The sequence below is a fragment of the Babylonia areolata genome, chromosome 1 (assembly GCF_041734735.1).
Source record: "Babylonia areolata isolate BAREFJ2019XMU chromosome 1, ASM4173473v1, whole genome shotgun sequence".
Taxonomy (NCBI): domain Eukaryota; kingdom Metazoa; phylum Mollusca; class Gastropoda; order Neogastropoda; family Buccinidae; genus Babylonia; species Babylonia areolata.
The window spans coordinates 64,871,809-64,891,808 of NC_134876.1; the positions used below are offsets into that span (position 1 = coordinate 64,871,809).

Consider the following 20,000-nt stretch of genomic DNA (forward strand, 5'->3'; position numbering starts at 1 on the left):
GCCCCATCACGTGATTAGTGTAAGCTAAGTCTAGGGAGACTCTGCAAAGCCAGTTGATTAGCTGTGATTAACATGTGTTGGTTTTTAAAAAAATTTTTTAGATACAGAAATTGAAGAACTTGAATATGTAAGTGCGTGCGTGCGCATGTGCGTTTGCATGCTGGTGTTTAGTTGCAAGCGTTGTGATTGGTTATTATTTACATTTACAATCGTTACGATTGGTGGTTATTTACAAGCATTGATTGGTTGGTGATTAATTACATTATTGTTGTGATTGGTGGTTGATAGTTGCAAGCAATGCGATTGGTATTTGGGTTTGGTGGTTAGTTACAAGCGTTGTGACTGGTGGGTGGTTACTTGCGACAAGTATTGAGATTGGAGGTTAATGGGTTACAAGCGATGCGATTGGTGGTTGGCATTGGTGGTTAATTACAAGCGTTGTGAATGGTTGGTGGTCAGTCGCGACAAGTATTGTGATTGGAGGTCAATGGGTTACAAGCGATGCGATTGGTGGTTGGCATTGGTGGTTAATTACAAGCGTTGTGAATGGTTGGTGGTCAGTCTCGACAAGTATTGTGATTGGAGGTTAGCAAGTTACAAGCGATGTGACTGGTGGTTTTGATTACGTTGGGACTGGTGGGTGGTTAGTTACAAGACGAATGTTGTGATTGGTAGTTGCGTAATCAACGAAGCGTTGTGTTTAGTAGTTGATTAAAGACGCTGTATTTTGTGGTTAATTACAGACGGCTTTTTTGGTGTGTGTGTGATTTGATCGTTAGATACGAGCGTTGTGATTGGTAAGTTAGTTTCGTTACGAGCGTTGTGATTGGTAAGTTAGTTTCGTTACGAGCGTTGTGATTGGTGGGTTTATTTCTGTGCAGAGCCTCGGTCGTGTGTGATCGGGCAGGAGGAGCTGCAGGACGGGCTGAATGTGCTGTTCTTCAAGGACTGTCTGTTCTATGAGGGCGCCGTGCAGGCCATACAGCCGCCCGACATGTCAGTAGCACTCTAGCTGGGCTCCTTCTCCACTTACTTGCTCTTTTGTTGTTGTTGTTTTCGTTTTGTTGCTGGGGGCCGGTGGGGTCATTCTCCACTTGTTTGCTCTTTTGTTGTTGTTCATTTTTGTTTAAACAGTATTTTATTTGCAACATGTCACAACACAACACAGATATCGATGAACAGGACAACAAGAAAATCTTATAAAAAAAAGAAAAGTCCTGTCCTGATACTTGTACATACTGAATATGTGACGGATTTCATCATAACTAAAAGTGAAGATGTGATCATACACGAGTTTTGGACAAAACTAAGCAGAGATATAAATAAAGTGAAGAAAATGAATAATAAACGTGTGGTGGAGAAAGAAGTCAATAGAGAGAGAAAGAGAAGTATCAACGCTGGGGCACAAGCACAGCAAGACTGAACTTGGCCGACAAACAAAGCGGCGAAGGCCAACCGTCCGGTTCATTTAGTTGTTGATGTTGTTGTTGTTGTTTTGCTTTTGGTGTCGTTCGTCTCCTTGTCGGTCTGCTGGACATGGTGCAGATTACGGTTGTTGCTGTTGTAGTTGTTGTTTTATTGATGGTTGTGTTGTTACTGGCGGTGGTGATGGTAGTGGTGGTGGTGGTGGTGGTGTGTGTGTGTTTGTGTGCGTGTGTCTCTGTGTGTAAAGTCTTCGTTCGTCTCTTTGTGTGCACGTGCAGGTGGTGTGTTTTTTCATTCTCTCTTTTTGTTGCAGCTGTTGTTTGATGATGGAGGTGATGGTGTGCGTGTATGTGTGTGTGTGTGTGTGTGTGTGTGTGTGTGTGTGTGTGTGTATGTGTACTACTTAGGGGTACTCGTGCTTATTATGCCTTTGTGCACACGTGTGGCTTTATTGTTTGTATCAGTTCGCCTCTGGTTGTTCGCTCCTGGGTTTTCGTGAGTTTTATTCAGTCTTACCTTTCAGTCTTTGTTAATTTCATTGTTGTTATTCAGACAGAAAGAGAAACATCATAAGCTGAAACGTGGCCATTGTTTATAACAATGACTGCATCAAACAAAAGCATGAATTATTCAGAAGTTAATGGCGCAGCACGCACGCACGCACGCACGCACTGATGCACACGAGCAGCGAAGCTCCCAGAATGTCGCTCGGACCAGAACAAGTGGACAAAAGACGAGCACGTGGCTGCATTAGTTTACTTGAGTGTGACCAGTCGTGGTGAACGCCGGTGTAACAGCCACAAACTACTCCCCTATGCTATCTTTTGTCCCCGGGGTGTAGCCTCGACTGACCAAAGGGGTCGTTTGTTGTTAGGCAAGATCGACCCTACCCCACCCCACCCCACCCCTGTCACACCTACCTCCACCGAATTGAAAGCTCCCCGCCACCCCCACCCACCCCCCTCCCCGCACCCCAAGTTCTGAGGGTCTTATCAAACAGTTGAAAACTGAATGGCTAGTCTTTACCGATCCCCATTCCACCCGTCTCCATGACAACTTAACGGAAGTAAAGATGGGTGTATAGGGGGAGGGAGGTTCTGCTTTAATAGCCTAATTGGATTCTAACCGGTCCAAAGTTATCCCCAAGGGGGTCATTTTAAGTCAGCCTAGAATGGGATTGGCGGGCATGGTTAAAATCTAACTCGGGGGGATAGGTGGGGGTGGATGGGTGTGTGTGTGTGTGGGGGGGGGGGGTCGTTTCTTACAAGCTAGAGTTTACCCCCCGGGGCCCATACCAGGCTAGTCTACAGAGATCCCTGGATTAATATCGACTAGCCATATTTGACCCCCTGGTTAAAAAAAACAAACAAAACCCAACGTGGGTCCGAACAGACTGCGACACCGGGTTATACCATTGTAATGGACGTGGGGTCTGTTGACTACTTTATTCAGAGTCGTGTTCATCGCTCCAGGGTGACCTCGCTGTCGGCCAGGCAATGAACGATGACTGAAAGAAAAAAAAAAGATAATGGTCCAGAGAAACAGACATTGTACTCAATAAATCATTATTTTTAGATGTCTTTTGTTTTATTGTTAGACACCGTATGGAGTGGAAACGGAGGTGATAATTTGTTATCAAGTGGATGAAAATGTTAACGGTTTCTGACAGCATCCTACGGCTATTCATTATACAGCAGTGCTCACTCTGTGTGTGTGTGTGTGTGTGTGTGTGTGTGTGTGAGAGAGAGAGAGAGATCCGTGTTGAATGGCGGCTGACAAAATGAAAGATCCAGAGTGTTTTTATGGCAGATGGTTCGAATCATCAAAATGCACCGTTTCTGATTTTTAGACAATTTTCTGACGAATTTATTGTTAGGGTCACTGTATACATGTATGCTACGCAATAATGAACTCGTGGAAAAAAAATAGTACAAGGAGGGGGGAAACAGACTTTCGCTCGCATCTCTATTGCACCATAAGATAGAAGTGCATTGACGCAAACGACACAAATGGCTACTTGATACAAATGGCAGGATGATATAAATGCATTGACGGCAAACGACACAAATGGCTACTTGATACAAATGGCAGGATGATATAAATGCATTGACGGCAAACGACACAAATGGCTACTTGATACAAATGGCAGGATGATATAAATGCATTGACGGCAAACGACACAAATGGCTACTTGATACAAATGGCAGGATGATATAAATGCATTGATAGCAAACGACACAAATGGCTACTTGATACAAATGGCAGGATGATATAAATGCATTGATAGCAAACGACACAAATGGCTACTTGACGCAAATGGCAGGATGATATAAATGCATTGATAGCAAACGACACAAATGGCTACTTGATACAAATGGCAGGTTGATATAAATCCATTGACAGCAAACGACACAAATGGCTACTTGATACAAATGGCAGGATGATATAAATCCATTGACGGCAAACGACACAAATGGCCACATGATACAAATGGCAGGATGATATAAATGCATTGACGGCAACACGATACAAATGCATTAACGGTTACGACGATGCAAATATATTGACGGCAGCAAGATACAGATGCATTGACGGCAACACGCAACACATATTTTGGTGTCATATACTGTACCATGTCAAACTGATGCAAACTAGGCCTATTGGTTTGCTCTGCTTGGCCAAATTTCGCGCGGCTAACAGTGAAAAGACGGTCCCGCTCTCAGCCAATCAAACGCCTCTAAAAACTATAAGCGCTTAATCATTCCTTTGGCCAAGGCTCTCCACGCCATCTTGTCAGGTTTACGCTCTGTCACATATATTGACGGCAACACGGCACAAATGCATTGAGGCAACATGGCACAAATACACTGACGGCAACACGGCACAAATACACTCACGGCAACACGACACAAATACATTGACGGCAATATGACACAAATACATTGACGGCAATACGACACAAATACATTGACGGCAATATGACACAAATACATTGACGGCAACACGACACAAATACATTGACGGCAATACGACACAAATACATTGACGGCATTACGACACAAATACATTGACGACACAAATACATTGACGGCAACACGACACAAATACACTGACGGCATTACGACACAAATACATTGAAGGCAACACAACACAATTACATTGGCGGCAATACGACACAAATACATTGACGGCAACACGGCACAAATACATTGACGGCAACACGACTCAAGTATATCCAGGACGTAACGATACAAAAACTGGCGGCAACGTGATATGATTACATTGACGGCAGCGCGATACAAATACGTTAGCTGCTTCACGATGTGTACGCATTGACGGCAACACCACACAGCAAAATTCAGTGACGTAAGCACCATTACAAAATGCAGTGACGGCACTACGACAGAACGACATCGACGTAATATACGGTGCAGATACATGACGGCAGTGCAATACAAATGCTGCACAATGCAGGTAATATTGACGGCAACACAATACTGACAAAACCAAAATTGACCGCAACATGATACACATACATTGATGGCAGCGCGATATAAATGCTGCAAATTGCAGATAATATGACGGCAACACAATACTGACCACCACCACCCTTCCCCCCCCCTCACCCCCCCCCCAAAAAAAAAAAGCAAGAACAAAAAAACAAACAAACAAACAACAAAAAACAAACATTGACCGCAACACGGTACAGATACATTGACATGACTGCTGCATAACACAGATACATTAACGGTCACACCATAGTTATTCTTGCACATAAACAAGAAGAAGAACACGTCCACACGTGTTAAATTAAGGCATGGGGAAGTTAACGTTGATTTTTGTTGTTTTTTTGTTGTTTCCACCTGTTGCAGTTATGGCGTTGTGGTGGCTGGGCAGCGTGGAACCAGGCCCCACATCTGTTCAAGGGAGGAGATACTGAAAGATGCTGTGAGTACTTGTTGCAGTGTGTAGTACCGGAGGAAGGTGGCAGAAAGGTTTAGACACTCATCTACTGAGAAAGTGACCGTGAGGGTCTGGGTTTCGAATCCCGGTCTCGCCCTACCTCCCACGTTTTGACTGGAAAAAGCAAACTTAGCGCCTGGTCATGTGGGTGAGACGATGAACCGAGGTCCCGTGTGCACGCGGAGCACGCTTTTGGCGCACTGAAAAGGAACCCATGGCAACAAAAGGGGTTGTTGTCCTCTGGCAGAATTCTGTGGAAGAAATCCACTTCGATAGGTACACAAAAATGCGTGCATGCACTCAAGGCCTGGGTAAGCGCGTTTGGTTATGCTGTTGGTCAGGCATCTGCAGTAGCAGATGTGATGTGGCGTATATGGATTTGCCTGAATGCATTGACGCTTCCTTGAGGGACTGAAACTGTACTGAGAGAATATACCTCGGTGGTTTGTTGCTGTCTAATTTGCTGTTAGTGTTAGTCCGACAGTGTTGGTATAAACATGATTTTATTCTCTTAAGCAAGTAAAGACATTGCGAACACATAGTGCAGCAATACGCCGGAGCTTATGGTGTGCTCGGTAAACTGCTCGTGCACGCAGTGAACACCTAACAGACCGGCAGTATTATAAGCAACATCAAGTATGAAATATGAATTTTATCACGGATGGACTCTGAAAGGAAAGTAAGGAAGTATTCCCGAGAAAGGTAGAATAAAGAAGAAGAAAAAAAATTCGTATATAAACATACCTTTTCGTGTATATAGATACACCTACACATGCACTCAAGTTCGCAATCCATAACTATGTCTTGTGGAATATCCTGCATGTGCTCACAACTTATTGCTTTTACTTTTTGTTCATTAGATGTTGTGTTTAGTTTTTAGTGTCCGTAATTCCTCTGATGTGTTTTACGACAATTCAATGAGTTCCGAGTTCTTCACTTACGCATGCACATGTATACGAAGAAACAAATGTGTATACGCATACATCAACACATGCATATACGAACAAAAACATCTACACATACACACATATACACGCATGTGTATTGATGCATACATACACATGCCTACATACGTATTTTCAGACACTTAAATTCCGATTGTGTTGTTGATGTACTATTCAAGGGAGGGGATTTTGAAAGATGATATTAGTTCTAACGTGTTGTGCTTGGAGTATATATCTTGAGTAATGTTTTGTTGTGTATTGTGTTGTGTTTTCTGGGTTTTTTTGTTTGTTTTTTTTTGTTGTTTTTTTTTTTTGCTACGTGTTCTTCTGATAGTTTTGTCAACGGACTATACTGTGATCATTTCGCTGTGTGAGTAGTCTTATTGCGTATTGTACGTATAGTCCTGTAGTTGCAGTGCATTTTAAGGTTAATAGACGAAGGACTGGATTTCGTATCAGAACTATTATGTTTTCGTGTGTGACTTGCAACTTGCACGAATTAGTAGTTGTTTTTTTTCTTGTCGCATCTTTTCATCGCTACAGACACTCGTACCCATTTGTGTTTATTTATTGCTGTCTTTGTTTTTTGTACGGTCGTTAGGCTTTGGCGGGAATGGATAATGTTGGTGGCAACATGTGTGCGTTGTCGTTGTAAATATCGTGATGGAGATAGGGTGAATGTGCATGCGCGCGTGCGTGAGAGGAAGAGAGAGGGAGACGGGTGTTAGGGAGAGGGGGTACGGGGGGGGGAGGGGTAGTGTGTGTGTCTGTGTGCGTGCGCGCATGTGTGAGAGAAAGAGAGAGGGAGACGGGTGTTTAGGGGGAGTGGGGATTGGAGAGACAGAGAGAGATTCATCGGGGTGACAAATGGAACTGCAGGTTGGTTGGGAATGGGGAGCCCATTTGCGTCCCTGCAGAGTGAAATAAAGTGATTGTGGAGTCAATGGCCCGGCACGGCAGCAAGGGAAGGGCTATTGTCTATGGTCTTGCCGGTATCTGTGTAGTGGTGGTGGTTGTGGTTGTGGTTTGGGGGTTGGGGGGACGGGGGGCAGTCAGGCTTGGCTTGTCGCGATGCCGTTAAACTTTATGGTCCTCTCCTACCCGCTTTCTTCTATTTTCCCTCAATTATCGTAGATGGTCGATTTTTTAGTTGTTGTCGTTGTTAACAGCTGTCATAACGTTGGGTAATTGTTGCTCTCTACATTCTCTCTCTGTCTCCCTCTCTCTCTCTCTCTCTGTCTCTCTCTCTGTGTCTCTATCTCTCTGTCTGTCTTCCCCCTCTCTCTCTATCTGCCCACTGTACTGGATGATTATCGTTCTATAAGACCCAGACTGGGGTTTGTTTGTTTTTACGGGGAAAAGGGTGGGGGTAGAGCTGGGGTGGGGTTTTTTGGGGTTTTTTTTGGTGGAAATTTGTTTCAAGTCAGTTTTATGACACATCAGCCAGTTCCCCTTGGGATGAATAGTAAGCATCAGGACATGTGTTGCTCTGGACTTTTAATGTCCGTTCATATCTTGGTATAATCAGTCGCCCAGCCTGTATCATACAATAAAACGCCAGATGCAGTCATGCAGACATGTGCATCTCTGGAAGAATCACCTAAATTACATTCAGTCTGTGACGACTACCCACCCCCCACACCAACCCTCCTGAGGCCTCTCCACACAATTATTGGAGCTGCTTTATTATTATTATGAGACATGTATCTTCAGTTTCTTGGAAACGTAATTGCTCGAGGCGATCACGCCACGCCATTCATTCATTCGCGTTCATGAGCACTACAAGCATACGGTTACCCGAAAGGCGACCAACACGCCAGTTTTGTCACAAAACGTGGAACATACTGGAAGCATTGGTGAGCAGCAGTTCGAATGATTATGTGGTTGGTTGCTTCGGATCGGGCTTCACAATGACCTTTCTTAGCAATTAAGGTCTGCCAGAACTGATAACCGTCCCTTCTTACCCCTACCCCTGTGTCCTACACATTGATCCGAACGAGACAAAGAACACGGTTATGATTGTGAAAGTCAGAGAAAAAAACCTGGAAATTACCGATTTCACTACATCAGTATGCCAGTTATTTCTGTCTGTATCTGTGCCGACAGTCGCCCGTTTGTGTGGCTTTTGTGGGCTCAAACAGTGACAGCTGTGTGAGCTTTGGCTAGTTATCGTACCAACACTGTTCTGCAACAGTACCAACAATGGCCTGCAGCCTATAGCCTGTATCTGTAACAAATGAATTTTGTAACTGTGGTCTGTGAGTGTGCCAGCATGAGTTGGTTAGTATACCAGCTGTGGTAAAAGGAACACAGAAGTGACGGGTGATGCGACGTCCCTGTGTGGATGTGAGAAGAAGACCGGGACTTTGCGGGTCGAGGCAGAAACGGCAGCTGGGGCGTCGGTTGATGGGGAAAGGGATCTGTCTGTCACTGGTCCCGGGGAAACCTGGTTTGGTCGTGGGGGGGCGCTGCACTGTTGAACGTATCACATACATTATCCTTCTTCTTCTTCGTTCGTGGGCTGAAGCTCCCACGTTCACCCGTATACATGTACACGAGCGGGCTTTTACGTGCATGACCGTTTTTACCCGCCATGTAGGCAGCCATACTCCGTTTTCGGGGATGTCCGTGCCAGTCCTGGATATGTTCCTGTTTCCATAACCCACCGAACACTGACATAGATTACAGGATCTTTAACGTGCGTATTTGATAACACTGACATAGATTACAGGATCTTTAACGTGCGTATTTGATATTCTGCTTGCGTATACACACGAAGGGGGTTCAGGCACTAGCAGGTCTGCACATATGTTGACCTGCGAGATCGGGAAAAGTCTCCACCCTTCACCCACCAGGCGCCGTTACCGAGATTCGAACCCGGGACCCTCAGATTGAAAGTCCAACGCTTTAACCGTTCGGCTATTGCGCCCGTCATATACATTATCCATTTCTTGCGTTCGAAGGAGAAATACGGCACAAGTTTTGGCAGAGCTCCTCTCTGCCCACTCAGTGATGTTTGTCTGGCTGGCTATTTCTTTCGCTGTCTGCCTCGCCTCCTTTTAACCTGCACTGTTTGCTCCCTGAAGGAATGCCTTGGAGAGCTCATCCGTTCTTATCACGTGGCCTTACCATCTCGTTTTACCCAAAGGGGTGTGAAAAGGGAATTTGGACAGCTACTGCATTCTTCTTCAGTGGTTGCATTCGTGATTTAGGACTTTCCTTACCATCTTTCGCATTATGTCAGCCAGCAAAGAGACCGCCTTGCACCAGGTATCAAAAGCTCGTCAGAGCAGTGAATTATAAACTGTGTGAAATGAACCGGCTTTCCGTCCATGACCATTCTTTGAAAGAGCGCGCCAACTCTTACACCTTGGGTTTTCTTTCTTATATGTCGGCTGTTCCGAGATGCTACCCCACCCCATCTCATTTCTTTTCTCCTCTCTTCCTTTTTTTTGTTGTAAGATTCTGGGCAATTACCCTGGCTAACAGCGATGAGCTTGGGGCTTGGAACAGAAAGAATGAGAAGTGGCGATAAAACGTTGGCCAGAGGCTGATGGTCTGCTGAGTTTTTGTGTCGAACTACAAGGCGAGCAGACGGGAGTGGATCCATGAATCACTCGTACCCCCGGGTATTTTATACATACATATAAAAAAAAGTGTTTTTAACTTGACACCAGCTTCTGTAACTTAACACCCTCTTTGTCTGCGGAGTACAAAGACGTTGATTTGAAATGAAGGGAAGCTTTGGAACGTTGGAGAGAGAGAGAGAGAGAGAGAGAGAGAGAGAGAGAGAGTGGAGTGGCCGGGGAGGGGGGGCGGGGGGAGGGGGTAGAATTAGGGGTGGTGGTGGGGGTGAGGATCGGGGGAAAGGAGTGACTGAGTTTATGGATACTTCCACCTGACAAGAAAGTGAATGAAGACTTCACAGAGATCCCCCTTCAGCCAACCCCCAACCGTGGAAGCGGTAGGGCCATTTCTCCCTCCCTGGTCACGCATCATTTCAGCCACTGCAGCCTTGCTGGTCTTCCCTCCCCCCCCCCCACCCTCCCTTACCCCCGCTGTGGTCCATTGTCACTTCTCTACTCCCTCCCTCCTGCACGTCGCTCCCCCTGTCCCTTCCCCCCCCCTCCCCACTGCTTGTCTGTCACAGGGCGGGGGCCACGCAATGGTTATCAAGCAGACTCCTTCCTTTTTTTATGTATATTTATTTTTTACCGTCTCTTTCCACTTTCTCTTGTCATAATCTGTGCTTCGTGTTGCAAGCCGGATGTGGGAGATACGCAACAGTGACTTCGGCATTTAACAAATTGAGCACTCAGACGCAACGTGTTGCTTTTGAATAATTGACACTTGTTATTGCATGCGTGTGCAATGCGGGCACGCGCGCGCCACGGTGGAAAAATAATGGAGGCAAAACTGAAAAGGGGTTTGTGAGAGAGAGAGGGGGTGCGGAGGAGGGGCATTTTGTGGCTTATCATTCATTGGTTCTTCCTCTGTCTCTCTCTATGTCTGTCTCTGTCTCTCTCTCTGTCTCTCTCTCTCTCTCTCTCTCTCTATGTCTGTCTCTGTCTCTCTCTCTGTGTCTTCTTCTGTCTCTCTCTCAGTCTCTTTCTCTCGTTCAACCTATCGCACTTGCTATTGTATTAAGCCCCCGTCCAGCCTACCCATTTGTGCAACCTCCCTCACCCCCCCCCCCCCACCCCCCACACTCCCCTTTCCCAAGCCTGCACACTTAAAATCTTTGTTCCGCTTGACATTGCCTGTGTGTGTGAATGAAGGTACCCCGCCCTTCCCACCACCTCCACCTTTCACGTCCCCCACTTGAAAGCAAGGTTCTGTCGTTATCATTGTATACATTATTATTATTATTATTGTTATGATTAAGATGAAGATGATTATCATTACCATCATCATCATCATCATTATTATTGTTATTGTTATCAGTCAGATCGTGGCAGTCGCGCCAGGCTATAATGATTATTATTATTATCATCATTATTATTGTTATTATCATTATGTGTAATAGATCATGGCTGTTGCGCCAGGCTATGATTATTATTGCTATTATCATTGTTATTGTTATTACTATCATCAATATTATTATTACTATGTGTCACAGATCATGGCAGTCGCGCCACGCTATCATGATGATGATGATTATTATCGTTATTATTATTATTATTATTATGACTATGTGTCACAGATCATGGCAGTGGCGCCACGCTATGATGATGATGATGATGATTATTATTATTATTATGACTATGTGTCACAGATCATGGCAGTGGCGTCACGCTATGATGATGATGATGATGATGATGACGATTATTATTATTGTTATTATGACTATGTGTCACAGATCATGGCAGTCGCGCCAGGCTCCCAGCGCTACGCGAAGGAGGGGACACGGGTGTGCGCTTACTGGAGCCAACAGTTCCGCTGCCTCTATCCAGGCACCGTCGCCAAAAGTACGTAGACACATGTATTTGTATTTGTATTTCTTTTTTATCACAACAGATTTCTCTTTGTGAAATTCGGGCTGCTCTCCCCATGGATAGCGCGTCGCTACACTACAGCGCCACCCTTTTTTTTTTTTTTTTTTTCCTGCGTGCAGTTTTATTTGTTTTTTCCTATCGAAGTGGATTTTTCCACTAATTTTGCCAGGAAAAACCCTTTTGTTGCCGTGTGTTCTTTAAAATGCGCTAAGTGCATGCTGCACACAGGACTTCGTCATCCGAATGACTAGCGTCCAGACCACCACTCAAGGTCTAGTGGAGGGGGAGAAAAATTTCGGCGGCTGAGGCGTGATTCGAACCAGTGCGCTAAGAATCTCTCGCTTCCTAGGCGGACGCGTTACCTCTAGGCCATCACTCCACTCCATGTATACCTACATACAGTACTGTTGGCAGTGGCCTGCTTCATTGTGTAATCATTGTGCTAGGTTTGTGCAACGCATTGCCCTTTAATTAAAAGCGTGAAGCCGTCTGGCTCACTTGAAAACCTTGAACGTTGATTCGAATGGATTTGAAATGATATGGATACTGATATCTGGCAGTGGTGACCAGAATCGATGTCAAGACGATTTTTAATTCAAAGCGAGGGTTCGCCGCCACTTGTTTGTACATGTTAGAGACGCATGGAATATTAAAAGCAGACTGGGGAGCACAAGGCTGGTCTTTGTGAGTGAAATCACATCAGGAATTAGATTCGAAAACTGTATTTAAAAAAAAAAAGAAGTTTTTTCTTACCTAAAAAATAAAAGAAGAAAAACCCCTGGACTGGCTTTTTGCATGAAGTATAAACACTTTATGAAGACCATTACATCCTGGGCTGACCGCGTTTATTATGCTATGCTTGCTTTGTCAAAGGCAGTTTGTGAGAGCACGCCTTGGTGATAAACATACGTGGCGCGCGTTTCATAAGAAAGCGGCGGATCACAATAAAGATAGCTGTTTGATGACCAGCCGGGCCTGGCTGGGTAGGGATGCTGGCTAATAAAACTGGTGTATCGATATGAAGATCACTGCGCTGATGACTTAGATTAGAACTGGAAGGTTGGCCACAGATCAAAATCATTGCAGCTGGCCAGTTCAGCTTCAGTCGATTGGATAAAAAATAAAAAACCGCCTCCTATACAACGACTGATCAAAGCAAAGGCACTCAGTGTTTGTATGGCACGCACAGTAGCTCTTGACATCAAGGGAGACCAATATTTTTAAAAAATAAAATTTGTTCTGATTGTGATCTGAATGAGAGACAAGTGGGGTTGGGGTAGAGGGGGCGGGGGAGATGCTTTGAATACTCTAGCTCTTTGTTGGTGTTTTTGTGGCTGTGATGCATTGAAGTTTTATTTGGACTGCTGTTCATTCACTTTTCAGCGTACCCTTTAAAAAGACCGGCATTCTGCCTGCATGATATGATATGAGCTAGAAAAAAAAAGACCTCAAAGGACAAGACTGTAGTATCCCAGTCAGTTAGAAAGCGTCCACCTAGTGAAGGGCCACTGGTATCCATCCCAGTTAGTGAAAACGTCCCCGTAGAACAGACCTTTGTATTCCATTTAGTAGGGGGAATTCCCCAAAAGACAAGACACTCGTATCTCAGTGGCTGAATTAAATCCTCACCCAGTGTTCCAAGAACCTCGTATCTCAGTTAGTGAAAAGGACCCTATAGGGAAAGAGTCCCCTCCCAAAGAACGGACCCTCGTATTCTGAAAAGTGAAAAGTTACATCTAAAGGACATATCCTTCTATCCCATTAGTGTAAACGTCGCCACCCAAAGGACAGACCGTGGTATCCTGTTAAGTCATAAAAGCCCCCGAAGAACAGACCCGCGAAACTCCGTGGAAAATGTCCACTCCCAAGGGACATACCTTTGTATCCCAGTCAGTGAAAAGGCACCCTAAAGGAGAGACCCTGGTATCCTGATTAGTGACAAAAATCCCCAGAGAACAGATTCTTGTATCTCAGTGGAAAATGTACCCTCCGAAAGGATGCACCTTTGTATACCAGACAGTGAAAAAGTCCCTAAAGGACAGAGCCTGGTATCACAGTGAAAAAATCCCCAAAGGACAGACGCTGATATCCCAGTCTGTGCAAAAGTCCCTGAAGGACAGATCCTGGTATCTCAGACAGTGACAAAAATTCCCCGAAGAACAGACCCTTGTATCCCAGTCAGTGAGAAAGTCCCCACAAAAAAGTGAAAAGGTCTCCGAAGGACAGACACCCTCGTGTCGCACGTGCGGGTGACGGTTCCACTGTTCGTACAGCTGTGTATGTGTGCTGGGTTGCAGCGAGTCCCAACCCCCACGCGGAGAGCTCGGTCAACGTGGAGTTTGATGACGGGGATTCGGGCAGGATCCCCATCAGCCACATCCGTCTACTGCCCCAGGACTTCCCCCTCGTCAGTGAGTATAATTACAGTTTGCTGGCCAATCTTCTCATTGCTTGCACTCCCTCAAGAACTCTCCGCTGTTCTTCCTCAGACCGTTCGTTGCCTTCTGACAATTCCTTGTGTGTCCATACAGTAACCCGTAGTGACCGTTCTGTCCTCTTTGCTGCTCCACATAATATCTGGAACAAACCTTCCACATCATCATAATTATCCGTTCATTTGACTCCGTCTCTGTCTTTCGCTCTTCACTAAAAACTCATCTTTTCTAATCTTACCTGTAAGCAGGCTCCATTTCCTACTTCTTGAGCACCGCTCAATGCCTGTCAACTCATTTTGCGTGTGTGAAGAATGGGTGAGGATGAGAGGTATGGCTGTTTGGGGAGACTGGGAGAGGGGCTGGGGGGGGGGGGGGGGGGGGGGGAGTGGTCTTGAGGGGTTCATGTAATTTGTAACTTTTCTTTCATGGAAAGCGCCCTGAGCTCTTAGAGAGGAAGGGCATTTTCTTGTGGGAGAGGGAGGGGGGGGGGGGTCCTCCAACTCTTATTATTTCCCACACTTTTGATCTTTCTGAATTTTGTTATTTTTTTAATGTTTTTTTACAATGGATCTTTCATTATATTTCCCCTCATTTTTTGTTGGTTTTTTTTTCTTGTTAACTCTGTTGAATGTAAAATACAACACAACATGATAAGATTGAAAGTGTACAAAATCCGCAAAAAAAAAAGTGTGCGTTCCTAATGATGGACATTTTTGTCATTCTGTATGTTTGATGAGTGCATACACAGAACAACAAAAAAAGCGTTTGCTCCACCAACTCATCTTCCCGGTGTTCTGCCTCAGGGCAAATGCATGCATGTGTGTGGGACACAGGGAATGTATGTGTGCATGTCTTTGTGTGTGCGTGTGTATGTGTGTGCGCGCGTTCGTATAAGAGAGAGAGTGTGTGTGTGTATGTGCTCTTTCGTTTGGAGTAGTTCTTCTTTTGTCAGCTTTCTGTGGAAGCTATCGTTCTCTCGTGCAAAGAGACTGGCCCTTCGCATCCCACAAACAGTTTACATGACGCAGTGTTCACGGCACTGTGGTCTATGTCAGCACCGTGCAACACAGCAGTACAGAGCTGCGTGCCTTCCCCGACATGAAAGATTCACTCTCATCCAACTCACAGCGGACATTGTTTTTGATTCTCCACTTCTCCCTCCCTCTCTCCCTTCTCCGTCTCTGTCTCCGTCTCTGTCTTTCTCTGTCTCTGTCTGTCTCTGTGTGTGTGTGTGTGTGTGTCTCTCTCTCTCTCTGTGTTATTGTTGGGGGAATTGTGTGCTGCACGCTGTGATTAAATGATGGGTGACTGACGCCAAAAACAGTTTTCAAACATGAGAGGTAACATTCTGAACACGAAACTCCGAAACACTGGTGGAAATGGTGCATGATTTTCTAGTCCCTTGTCTTTCTTTTTTAAAATATTCCCCAGCCACCTTGAAATGCCACATTGACGTCCGTAAGTGGATGAAAAGTAAATGATCCATGTAGACGACCACTGGAGTTTTAAGAACTGACTGGTATTCATCTCTGAAAAGGGCCCTTTGCGGTTGGCTAGACAGTAAACAACATGATTTTATTTTATTTTATTTTATTTTATCCATGTGAAGGAGAGCAGCTGGCCATGCGTGTTAATGATAATGATGATAGTGATAATAATGATACAATTTAGAAAGCGCCTTTCCATGTACAACACGATCAGTTGGGCTGTACAGCGTAAAAACCGACGTTTATTTTAAAACATGCGTTCAAACACGCACAAAACCTTGCACAAACACCCAACCGAACACTCGACAAACCTTGATTCACGTTCACACACACACACACACACAATCACACACACACACACACACACACACACACACACACACACACACACACACACACACACACACTCAATCCCTACTCACAAACACTCATCATTTGTTATATTTTTTTCATTTCCTGTTTATTGATACGTCTTTTTTTTTTTACATTATAGATGATATGGTTCATAAGCCGCCACGTTAAAACTGAAGCGCATTGTAAAATCTTAAAGCTTGGTGATGCACTTTTGCCTTTGCTTATATTGTAATGATTTTAACTGTTGAACAATTAAAGAGTTATTTAAACCGACACTCGTCATACATGTTCTACATCACTTGAACTGATAACCTTTCTGTACTAAACAAACACAGCCGAGGAGCCAGACCCCCTATTCTACCCCACCAAGAAACGCCGCCGCACCATCTCGGAAGACGACCTCCGCCGGAGCACCACCACCAACACCACCTCCACCTCCGACGATAATCATCATCACCATCATCATCACCACCAGCAGCAGCAGCAGCAGCAGCAACGTGGCGGCGGCAGCAGTTCGATGTCCGCCTGTACCCCCGCGCGCAAACACGCGCGTTCGCACACGGTGGATGACACGGTTTCGGACGACGGTAGCGTCTTCGACAGCGGCAGCGTGTCCCTCAAGGCAGGCACCACCAAGTCCAGCACCCGTGCCAGAGCCTGCAAAGAGGACCCCGCCGCCAAGACCCCCACGACCACCACCACCACCACTAGCAGCAGGAGGGGTGGCGGAAAGGCCAAGGAACCGGCGTCCACCTCTTCCTCCTCCGCCTCCGCCTCCGTCTCCGCCACTTCCTCTTCCAGGTCAGGATCGTCCGCCGGGAAGAAAACCACCACCACCACCACCACCACCACAACAACAACAACGCAAAACAAAGCGGCCGGCAGAGAGAGCGAGTCTGAGGATGATGAAGAGGAGGAGGAGGAGGAGGAAGATGAGGACGAGGACAGTGAGGAGGACTACAGTTCCGAGGAAGAGGACTCGTCGTCGTCGTCGTCTGAGGACGAGAAGAAGACGAGCAGCTCCAGGGGCAAGTCCGGGAGGAAACCGGACACGGGGAAGAAGAAGAGGGGACGGGGGAGGAAGAAGAAGGACGACAGAGCTGGTGAGTTTCTTTCTGGTCTTTTTCTGTCCTATTTTGTTTTGTCTATATATATATATATATATCAGCCTTGTGGGTTAGTTGGCCTTTGGGAACCATCCCAACGCCGACTGTCCTAAAACTCTCTTGGCCGAGAGAGCGGGGATGTACTTGGGCAAGACACTCTACACTATAATCAAATTCTAGCCCAAATAGTCGTAACAGCAGTACCTCCTCTGCTGTTCTGATGGTCATAGTCGGACACGACTGACTATCATATATATATATATATATATATATATATATATATATATATATATGTGTGTGTGTGTGTGTGTGTGTGTGTGTGTGCGCGCGCTTGCGTGCGTGTGTATGTTTGTCTACATGCGTGTGATTTGGATTGTTTTTGTCCATGAACTCCTTAAAAAGGCATTTGATTTTCCAGTTGTGACACTGTCTCAATGAAATGCAATGACGCCAGTGGAGAGAAAGGGACAGTGCAGACAGAACAAGACACACACTGGACAGTACCCAGGACAGTACGATACGATAGAATACAACACGACAGAATACAATACAGTATATTGCAATACAATACAATACAATGCAGTGCAGTGCAACACAGTACAATACAGCACAATACAGTTCTATACTGTACTGTACTATACAATACAATACTATACTATTCAGTACAATATTATACAATACTACTATACTATATGATACCATATGTTACGATAAAATACAGTACAGTGCAATGCAATACAACTTTTATCAGTCCCTCAGAGAGGATTTTTGGGGTCTTTTTTTTAACAATACAATGACTGATGTGAAGAAGAAAAAGAAGATAATGACGACGATGATTGAAGAGTGACAACAACAACAACAACAAAAAAGAGAGGAAAATATGACGTATGTATACATGTGTGAGTGACGTCAGCGCGGTGTGTGACGTGTGCAGGGGGCGTGTCGTCACGGCTGACGTGGCGCTGGAACGGCCCCAGCACCAAGAGGCCCGGCATGAGGGGCAAGGCCAAGAAGGAGTTCTACAAGTCCATCACCCGCGGTTCCGACACTGTCCATGTGAGTTCTGGTATCTTTTATTTTTATTCTTATTTTATTTAGAATAAGCAGTATCCGCACCTGCGGGACTGTGAGCGTCGGTAGGCGAGAGAGTGGGGAAGGAACTGCACAACTCCTCCTCACTAAAAAAAAAAAAAAAAAAAAGTCACCTGTGCTGGTCAGGCATTGCAACACCTGTGGGAAGTGCTGCACATCCAGAATCGGCCTCTTCTCCCATATAAGGACACACACCGACAGATAAGCCTGCCTGCCTACTCATCCGTCGGTCTGACGGGAGACTCCATCATATTTTATTTAATTTTTGTTTCGTTTTGTTCTCTTTTATCTTATTTTATTTTATTTTCTATTATTATTGTTTTTTTATTTTGTTTTTTTTATTTTTTTTATTTATATGAAAGTTTGTATTAATATTAAACGCATAGAGCTTTAAGAATATGCCCTACAGCAAGATGTCTCTGTATAAATAAATCGATATTTTGTTTTGTTTCATTTCGTTATCTTTTTTTTTTATTCTATATTATTTTGATTGATGATGTGTTGTTTGTGTTATTTGATATACATTTTTATTACTATTCATTAATATGTTTATTTCAATTTATTTTATTTTGTTTTATTTTATTTACGTATTGTGTGTTTCATTTGTTTCTTGTTTAACTTGTTCTCCCTCTCTCTTCTCTCTCTTGTCTGTCTGTCTGTCTGTCTCTCTGTGTTTTGTCTTTCTGTCTGTCTGTATCTCTCTCTCTCTCTCTCTCTCTGTGCTCCTTCTCACTCCTGTCCCACATATTGCAGTCAGAAAACCTCTCACCTGTTTCATTATTAATTCTTTCCTTGATGCTCTTGTCGTTGTCTTTTTTTTTCCCCCTATCCCTTCCCCTACAACAGGATGTTTAGTTCTCTCTCTCTCTCTCTCTCTCTCTCTCTCTCTCTCACTCTCTGTTTGTCTGTCTGTCTGTCTCTCTGTCTCTCTGTGTACTCCTTCTCACTCCTCTCCCACATATTGCAGCCAGAACGACTCTCACCAGTTTCATTATTAATTCTTTCTTTGATACTCGCCTTCTCTTTTTTTTTCCTTTGCCACAACAATATGTTCTCTCTCTCTCTCTCTCTCTCTCTCTCTCTCTCTCTCTCTGTCCGCCTTTCTGTCTGTCTGTCTGTCTGTCTCTGTTTGTCCGCCTTTCTGTCTGCCTGTCTCTGTCTCTCTCTTTCTTTCTTCAGTCTGTGTGGGGGAATGGGGGGGGGGGGGGGGGGGTGCGCGTGTGTGTGAAGAACAGTTTCTTTTATTATGTTTTTTTTTCCTTTGTTACACATGTAAACAATGCGTCCCCTCTCTCTCCCCTTCTCAACCCCCCCCCCGCCCCCGCCCCTGCCCCTCCCCCACTGTACCCCCTCTCCCCCCCCCCCCCCCCCATCTCCCTTTTCTCTTTTCCTCTGCCTCCTTTCTTTCTCCCACGACAAAAACAAATCACAAGCCGATATCCTGTTCTGTCTGGAAGAAACCGAGCCAGTGGATTGTGTTCCGCAAGACACACACACACACACACAGAGAAAGTACTTAGCTTCGTACTGAATGAAAGCAGACAAAACGGAACGACACGAAATAACCGGCAAGTGTGTGTGTGTGTGTGTGTGTGTGTGTGTGTGTGTGTGTGTGCGCGCGCGTCTGTGTCTTTGTGTGTGTGTATCTGGAAGAGGAGCCAAAGGGGTGGGGTGGGGCGGGGGTTACTTGGAAATGTTG

At 45.1% G+C, this 20,000-nt stretch overlaps 1 protein-coding gene across 1 annotated transcript in view; it reads left to right on the forward strand.

Annotated features, from left to right (window-relative positions):
- Positions 1–20,000, forward strand: part of LOC143286072 (uncharacterized) — a 144,119-nt gene that overhangs the window by 115,197 nt on the left and 8,922 nt on the right. Inside the window, exons 26-31 of the mRNA XM_076593681.1 lie at positions 882–996; positions 5,298–5,373; positions 11,692–11,800; positions 14,125–14,238; positions 16,439–17,206; positions 18,144–18,265. Of these exons, the coding sequence (XP_076449796.1) occupies positions 882–996; positions 5,298–5,373; positions 11,692–11,800; positions 14,125–14,238; positions 16,439–17,206; positions 18,144–18,265 (1,304 nt within the window). The remainder of the gene's footprint in view (positions 1–881; positions 997–5,297; positions 5,374–11,691; positions 11,801–14,124; positions 14,239–16,438; positions 17,207–18,143; positions 18,266–20,000) is intronic.